This window comes from Notothenia rossii (assembly GCF_949606895.1).
Source record: "Notothenia rossii genome assembly, chromosome: 1".
NCBI classification, from domain to species: Eukaryota; Metazoa; Chordata; class Actinopteri; order Perciformes; family Nototheniidae; genus Notothenia; species Notothenia rossii.
Window position 1 is genome coordinate 42,841,255 of NC_136912.1, and position 9,403 is coordinate 42,850,657.

General features: G+C 39.1%; 1 protein-coding gene across 1 annotated transcript in view; it reads right to left on the minus strand.

Annotated features, from left to right (window-relative positions):
• Nucleotides 1-9,200, minus strand: part of rptor (regulatory associated protein of MTOR, complex 1) — a 259,618-nt gene extending 250,418 nt beyond the window's left edge. Inside the window, exons 1-2 of the mRNA XM_079649716.1 lie at nucleotides 8,713-9,200; nucleotides 7,248-7,422 (exon numbers count right to left, since the gene is read on the minus strand). Of these exons, the coding sequence (XP_079505842.1) occupies nucleotides 7,248-7,422; nucleotides 8,713-9,185 (648 nt within the window). The 5' untranslated portion in view covers nucleotides 9,186-9,200. The remainder of the gene's footprint in view (nucleotides 1-7,247; nucleotides 7,423-8,712) is intronic.
• Between the last annotated feature and the right edge of the window lie 203 nt (nucleotides 9,201-9,403).

Here is a 9,403-nt window from a genome sequence, read left to right on the forward strand (position 1 = left end):
CCTAGCCAGTCTCCAGATCTCAACCCCAAAGAAAATCTTTGGAGGGAGTTGAAAGTCTGTGTTGCCCAGCGACAGCCCCAAAACATCACTGCTCTGGAGGAGATCTGCATGGAGGAATGGGCCAAAATACCAGCAACAGTGTGTGAAAACCTTGTGAAGACATACAGAAAACGTTTGACCTCTGTCATTGCCAACAAAGGGTATATAACAAAGTATTGAGATGAACTTTTGTTATTGACCAAATACTTATTTTCCACCATAATTTGCAAATAAATTCTTTAAAAATCAGACAGTGATTTTCTGGATTTTTTTTTTTCTCATTTTGTCTCTCATAGTTGAGGTATACCTAGGATGAAAATTACAGGCATCTCTCATCTTTTTAAGTGGGAGAACTTGCACAATTGGTGACTAAATACTTTTTTGCCCCAATGTAAATAAACTTGCCTTGCCTTGCCTTGTTATGTCAGTGTGATTGAGTGGGATAACGTTACTTCCAATAAAAACCGATAGAAAAATAATGCAGTTTTGAATCTTATGCTTTGATCATTTTAATGATATGACATGTACATAGAGAATTGTTTTTTCATCTACATGATGTAGCGCAGATTTTCACTTTTTGTCAGTACATTTTTTAGATATATATATATTTGATTTATTCAGTTAATAGGCAGTAATGGAAGAAAATTATAGTTTGTAATTGTTTAGTTTCCATGTTCTGCATTAACAGTGTCTTGTTCTAGTGTTGAAAACGTGAGATTTATGTATAAGTACTAAGCACCTTAAATTGTCTTTGTGAGATAAACTTCCATGTGTTTCGCCTGCATTTTATTTAATTTTTAGCTGACATGCATCTTCTTCTGAGTGTCTTCAGTGTGTTCACTGAGCAACAAATAGGAACTATTAATTATGCAGCTCTAAGAACTTCACAGAAATTCAAGCCTGAGATCATTAACCCTGCAGCATGTTTGTGGCATACCGTCTGCTAGACTAAAGTTCAAATGAGATCAAATCTACTTCCAGTCACAAAAATGTAGTAGTCCTAGTCATTTCCATTGACTGTACAGAGAGTTGGACACAATTCTGGCTGCCATGATGTACTTCCTGCTGCCTCAGTTTTATTATATTCCCTCCACTGTCCTCTTGCATCTCCCTGCCTCAACAAAAAGGCCACCGAGGCAAAATCCTTTCCATTTTGCTATTGGCAATTCTGATCCACCTTCACGCTTCAAATTCTGAACAGCACCCATACGTATAGTTCTAAAATATGCCTCTTTGACGTGATTCCTATGTCTGACAGGAGATGCTGGCAGGGTTTATAAAGGGTTGCACACAGAGTTTGTGTCATGCCCTCTGACGTCGTAGAGCTAAGACCCTCAGGGGATTGTGAAGCATAGTAGGCACCAAGCGAATATTCTCATCAAATCAACAGCTTTGAGGCAGTTCTCTTATTCAAAATAATGTTTAATGCATGGCGCCAGACGCCCCTGACTCTATGTAGATTCATGGATAAAACATATTTCTGTCTTACACGCATTGTTTTCCTCTCACTTTATCTTCAAGTAAATAATAGGGATGCTTGTATCGTATTCCTGTTTTGTTTTTTTATATATAAATCAGAACTAGGCGAACGTGCACACGCCCAGTTTTCACTTCCAGAAGGAGAAGAAAAAGAAGTAAAAGAAGAGGAAGGACATTTACTGACATTTAACAGAACATTGTGTAGACTTAAATAATTCATAATTTTCACTTTATTAATTCCGAGCAGTCATTTTTACAATACTGCAAACGCCTGGTCTGGAGATTGGTTTATGTGTGGGAAATGGCATATGCATGTTTTTTGTGCAAAGCTTTGTCTTAACTTTTCCCTGGTAATCTGTGGCAAAATACATTTAAATATGCAAAAGGTATTTCAGTAACCATAAAGGCCATATAAACCCTAACCTTAGTGAACTCGGTAGAGACCATCTAACCCAATTTAATGAAGATGCAGTTGTTTCGGGTCCCACAATAATGGAAGCACACATCATCTAAAAGTAAAGTTTATTATTTAATCAATAAATGTTAAGATATGTCACCACGTTTTTTTCTGTAGCTAAACAATCTCTCAAAGTGATGTCCTCTGCACAAAAGTTATTCAGTTTATTACAGACATTTCAACGGGGAGATTCCATCTTTGAATGAAACAGCATTCAGAATAACACCTTGCTCTTTCCTGATGTGACAAGTCAAAACTATTGTTTGCATACTTTTGCCTACTTAAGACATTTTCTCATCAAGGCTATAAGGTAAAAAAACGCTCCGAATGATCGACCATCGATTGTTAACCGACAACTTTGTTTCAAAATAGTGTTTTCTCTAAAGGCTGATCATAAGTAAACATTCATGTGTTGCATCTTTTTATAACTGAAATGTTTAAAGGAGCATTTCCCTGATCACCTGCACTTTAATTCCCTCAGAGCGACACAACTGGAAAACACAATAGAAGCCCGACATTGCAAAACTTTCCAATACACCCCATGAACAGTGATCATAAAGGGCAATACTGCTGCTACAGCAGCCTTAAACAAGTCTTAATCATTTTATCACTAATAATAACAAAAAAGTACACTTTGTGCTGACTTCAACCTGAAGAAAACCAGGGCAGCTTTTGTGACAACATACAATGTCAGTTGTGTATCCAGCAAAAGAAAAACAATTGTACCAGCTGTGGATCAATACTGGTCAAGGCCTGCGCTGCAATCATCTTATCTCAGCAGGTCGGGGTTCATGATGCTTTGCTGTCTTGGAAAAGTCATAATAAGTTCACTGTGAGCCTGAGAAGTAAAAAACACTTATTACCACAAATCTGTTAACTGAATTTAAATCGTCTTTTAGTTTCTTAACAGGGACCAAATCAAAGTCATGTAAAATCAATGCAAACCTAACCCTGCTGGTTCCCTCCATGTCTTGATGAAGGCCTTACCTTCACACTGCAGCTCTGACAGCTTAATAAAGAAAACATGATCATTTAAGCTCCCCCTCTGATCTTAATTCCTTCTGAGGCAGGATTCATCACTGTCAGAAACAATGTTCTGGGCCATTTTAATGGCTTTTTGATTAACGCAGAGCAGGAAACCAAACCGCTGTGCAGCTGTGCCCACCTGCAACTACACACACACATCAGGGTTTCCGCTAGGGTTTTTTCTCGCCGGTCAAATGTCCGGACAAAATTTATTTTACCGGACAAATGTGAAACTTACCTGTCATGTTTCAATAATAAGAAGAGTTGTGTAGCAGAGTTTCCGTTAGCAGGTAATTACCGGACTATGACTGGATATGCTGATGTTTAAAACTCAGTTAATGGGAGTCATTTTTATATTGCTTCAGTTTATAATCGTAACAGTTTGAAAAATTCAGATTCATTTTTTAATAAATGATTTCACAAACAACATAAGTATTACATTCAAACAAACTACTTATAGTAGATGAAGTACATTATTCAAAAGTTTACATTAACTTTGGATAATAACACGGGAGGAACGGATTTATATTTATTTATTTTCTCTCTCTCTCGCTCTCTTTCTCTCTGCGCTAAACAGTGGGCGGGGCTTCAGGTGATTATGCAGCAGCTGATCTGATCTCTCTCTCTCGTCCAGTTACACTTCACTCGCGTTTATGTCCATATCGATCAGATCCAGCTCTCCTGATCGGCCTGTATAGAGAGCACAGATCAAACTATTAAGAGTGAATATCGGCCGATAATGATCGGCGGCCAATCGATCGGAGCATCCCTAATTATTACCGGACATTTTGAATTTACCTGTTTTTATTACACTTTACCAGATAAAAAACGGTAATTACCAGCTAACGGAAACCCTGACACACATACACTACTGAATAGCTTGATTTGTCCCAACAAGGGAGTAAACGCGAATTTGACCAAAGAGCCTTTACAACTCTCAGTGAGTGTGTGAGTGTGTGTACATGTCTACAATAGCAAGACCTTATCTCAGATTGCAGAACATCATTTACAGCACACTCGTACGCTCTCATGCTGCACGCTTCTCTCACGAGGATTAACTGTTTGCATATCAACTTGCATGATTACAGTGAGTTTAAAGCAGTTATGCGATCACTTGTGGATACTGGAAGTAGGGCTGTCCCGAATACCATTTTTCGGGCTCCGAATATTCGGTAGTAATCAGCAGCGAATATTCGAATATTCGGCCCGCACGGGGGGTTGCGTAGTAATCAGCAGCGAACCGCTTCAACACGTGTATTTCGGTGTATTCATGGCATTAATTTTGTTATTCTACAGTATTGTTGTTTTATAGTTATTCGTTGTATACAACCCAATTTGTGTTCTTTGAAATTGAAAAGGATTTTGCATTGTGTTTGTTACTTTCATTGCAGTTGTATATGTCTTAAGTGTAATTTGGCTTGGCTTCCTATTTTGTATGGACATGCTTTTATTGCGTTTCAACGTGACGGAGAAAGTAATGTCAGGGCTCAACGCTAACTTTTAAAAGTGGTTGCCAGGCTGGCAACCAGGCATCAGCTTTTGGTTGCCAAAACTGAAAATAGGGTTGCCATTTTTAATCACCTTATATTTAAATAATTAAGATACTATACAGTTATACATTAACTTAATAGTGAACATGTGACACAAAAGAATGTTCAAATGCTTTACATTAAATAATTAACACAATTATTTGAAACTTAAGTGGTAGTAAACTTGTCCACCCTCAATTGCTGGTAGACAAAATACCAGCAGTGCAGCTGTTGTCATGTTCTTCACAGATCCTTCACAAATGAATTGAGCAAGTCACTAGTTTCTTAGTCATCCGTTGTCTTCCTTTCAAATGTGGGTTCTCTTGACCTTTGTGCTGACCCCCACCATAGATCCACTCGTCCTTCAGCATTGATTGTGGTTCTGTCATCGGCCAGACTAATACTTTCTAATGTTAAATAAATGAAAACCATTCACAGTTAAGAATTAGATAATAATTATTAATGCTGTAAATTACCTTTAATATATGTCTAACTATATTTAAAATGTGTTACCTTTTTATAGAAGTGATTATATTTGTATGCCAATACTTTCCTATGGTAAAGTTTCGTTTAGCACTTTTATTTTGGTCGTAATAAGATCGGGACTCTTATTTTGAAGGAACTTTTACCGGAAGTGAATGGACAACGGAGCAGAATGTACATACTGTATATATTTCGCCTCCCAAGACTTTACACATTTCCTCTTTGCTTTTTCGTTCGGGTTCATCTTGCGCTTTATCAGTTGAATCACTTTGAACATTCGTTTGAGAAGTTGAGGTGTTGGCTGAACTTTTTACCCCACGGTCAAACAACTTAATTTTCTTCGCCATTTTTTGTAAAACAAACACTCGACGCACCCATCGCTTTCTGGCTCCGTAATCACACCAATGCACGTGCAACTTAAGTATCAAGTTCCGACTGGTCACTACAATAATTAAATATCACTCTTAATACAACAAAAATATTTTCTTCCCATTGACGGACATTGGGAAAGAGACGTCTGTAATTACACAAAATTCACTTTACTTAAAAACGACCCATGACAAACACTTTAGTTTGACCTTATTTGATTGATTAGGTCATACAAATGCACCAAGAAAAATTATTTTTCCTTCCATTCATTTATTTCAGCCATGACTAACCGTGATGCCGCTGTGACGAAGCAGATTGGAGGCGGGGCTTAAGACAAACTCAAGCGCACACTCTCTATAGGCCCAGAACTCATGCACCACTGAGCAACTTTTAAAGCAATAAATGGGGCCCCACCTCCTACACTGGGTCCAGATTTCTTTACACATCCATGGCTACAAAGTAACCACACACACAACTCCAAACATATCAGACACTCAACAGTATTAGGACTCTATTCACTTGCTTGGCTTCAACAATTAAAAAAGTATGACAACACAACTGAACACTCATTAAGGTTATAACTTGTGTGTATTTTGATCTATCTGTATATACTATAATCATTATTCCACAACCGATTACTATGAAAATGATGTTTTTCATATCCGTTATTTTCAATTACAGCCATGTTAAAGGATGGATTCAACCCCAGGCCAGAGTTACATTCAAAGCCATAAATGCAGAAAATTATCTTTAGTTACAGCTCCCTGAGCACAAAGAAGTGAAAGGAGACATTCTTCTTACAAGTGTACAAATTAGGGTCTATGGCCCTGAAAACACTCAGAGCAATGAAAAATTTTACACAGCTGATTTAGCACGACTCTGATAGAAATGCCCATTTCAGCCAGCACCTATTACCTCTTTTAAATCAATACTCGAGTCACATTTAATGATGCCGCCTTATTAAACATTTTCCTGAAGCTCAACACTGGCGGGCACTACAGTGTAATCCACTGATGTCCTAACAGCAGCGGGATCTTACATTTTCATTTGGGGGAATTTCTACAATAGGTGCAGAGAGTTTTTGAGGGTTATACATGATAATATGTTTGCCATCATTATAATGGTAGTGCCGCAAGGTGATGAAACAATGGGGTTGGTAGCACTGCAGTGGATCAAACGACAGCTTTATGAGAGCTGAACACACTGCGGCCATTCAAGAGGCAAAGCTTTGAGGTGTGGCAAAGCGAGTATACGTTGCCCCTAGCAGAATAAAATGAATTAGCACTATAATAAAGACTAGGGTGGCTAATGGTATGCTGCTGTTTAAAGACCGATATTCTCTCAAAGCACAGTGTGAGGTGTGCATTTGATTTGTCTCTTTAATGGATTCCAATTTGAATAAGAAGCATTGTTTATGGACTATGCTAAGAAAGACTCTTCTCTAACTATTCCCTTTACAATCAAAGCAAAGCCCAATTGTAGAGGAGTAACCTCTAGCCTAGCGGTGGTGACATAAAGCCATGTGACCATGAAGTAGTCTGTTTAAAGCCTATCGTTAGCCATTTAATTCAGGGGTGTTCATTCAAGGTTCGACGATTATAAAAGTGGTGTCAATATGTGGAGATTTTCTGCCGAAGGACCAAATCTAAAATGGTAAGTTGTGTAATAAATCGTCAATTCTAATAACTGTCCCGGATTTGCTGTTAAAGTGTTTCCAAATCATGTCATCCCTTGTGAGACATTTTTTAAATAAATACGCAGCAGCTTTTACACAAGTCTGCATGCGTGTATTTCTTCTACAACTTTACAGACACAAAAAGCATCCTTAACCTGCTGAAGTACACTTAGAAGAGAACAAAACTTACCCTATCCTTCATCCTCCAGCTCTGAGCTAACGCCTTGGAGCCCTCAATCTTCTCCGAGTGCCTTTTCTTCATGAAGGCCAGGGGAAGTTTCCAGTCATTCATGTCGGCCTCCTCCTCCTCTGTGAGGCCCACGGCCGGCGACTGAAGCAAGTCTGAGTCCATTTTCATCAGGGCCCTGCAGGGGAGAGCACTGGTTAGTAACACAGATTAAAAGGATTTCTATCACCTCATGCTGGGCAGTTGTGGTGTGAAACTGAACAAAAACATGATCAGTGAAGGAAAAAGTTACTTTATAATCAAATTAATTGTGCGAAGATCCTTTTCTCTGCTAATGAAATGCTGGATTCCCCAAGTGGTTGTAAGAACAAAAGACCAGTGTGGAAGTTGGCGTTGAATTCAATACTTTTTTGACATTTAAGAATCTGAAAAAGCCCAATGGCTGCTGAGTTTATGAACCTGAGCCAAAAGCGTTCCCTCAGGTCATGTGATGATGATTATGAGTCATGTGTAATGCACTTATGCGGATCTCCTGCTTCAATGATAACCACAACAGAAACAAACCCACTCACATCTGGAGCTCCCCGTCTATGAATTCACTGAATGACACCTCACATGCAATATTTTTACTGTCTTGTTTTAGGCATATTTTTTGCAATAAATTACATTTTCTGTAGTGCAATAACTGCATTAAAACAAGTGTAATTAATACATTTGTTCTAATGAAATTAACTCTCATATTTTACATCAATAATTAGATTTAACCAGGTGAAAAGAACAATATTGATACTAAATGTATGCAATAATAAGAATAATAAGAATTATTCAAGTGCAAAAAGTGTTTACTTAAATAACACTTTAATTATCAAATACACTTATCTATTGAATACACTTTTCTAATGCAATTAATACTAATAAGATAGTCTAATAGGTACATGTTTTAAGTGCAGAAAAACTGTTATTCTAGTGAAATTATGTGGCTGCTTTGTGCTGAAGTTGATTTGTGGTGTATTTTCATTGCACTGGATAGGAGCGGGCTTCTTATTTATTTGTACTCTGTATAATGACAATGAAGAGTTTTGCAGTATAGTATCCAGGTTACTATAACACAGAGAGGGCAGCACCTGGATGACGTCATGGTGGGGGTCATGCAGCCACACATGAGGAGTTAGTTGGGTTATGTTGATGCAGCACAGCTGTGTTAAACGGGACTTTAATGACGGGGCTGTCTGCTAGCGAGCAGGACAGTTAGCAAACAAGCAAGCCAGCTAGCTTTGTGCTAGCTACACTCGCGCGGCTAATATGATAGCTCTCCCTGAAGCTGGCTCTAACTCTATCACATTCAGCCATCAACTTTGAGAGAGGAGCGGGCAGCGCTATTTAAAGCAAAACAACACGAGTAGAGGCATAAGTGAAACGGAGCATATGCGTAGAAATGGCGCTATTAGTGGCAGAGAAGCGTGCAGACCTTGGTGCGGAGGGAATTTCAACCCGAACTGGGAAAGCTCTTCGTCTCCGGACGATGACAGACACAGTGGCACAAACAATCCTTGTCAGAAAATTGTAGGGCAGCGTCCACAGTCTGTATAATATGTCAAAGCCGTCAAAGCCAAGTTGGACGGGCGTGTGTTTGCAGGAGAATCTGCGGCTCCTCTCCCCACGGCGCTTCGCTATGGGAAGGGACTGGAGGTGAGGCCCATCTTCACGCGGACAGTCTGCCACAGCCACCACGCACCGGCCACACTTATCGATGACTGGGACCGTGAAGTGCTCTTCTGCAAACCAGCAACCCCGGTAGCTGACTTGGTGTGAGGGTTTTTCGTTAAATTCACACACAATCTCGTGAAATGTTCCGGAGAGGCACTTCTTCTGCACTACTGCAAGGGCGCAGCCATCTTGGGTTGGACCCAGAATGCACTGTCGGGGCGCCGAAGCTGTCATGTGACGTCACCGCCGCTGTCTGTCACAGCAAAATATAAACACACGCACTACACACGACTACAAACACACGATATCGGGGGAAAAAAAGCTCTCATCAAGTTCTTTTTTTGATGACGTTGAACAATTACAAATGTGATTTGTACATATTAAAATACCTTAAAAAATACCACAAGCGTTGCTTGTGAAAAAACAAAATATGAAAAATATTTTTAAATGTA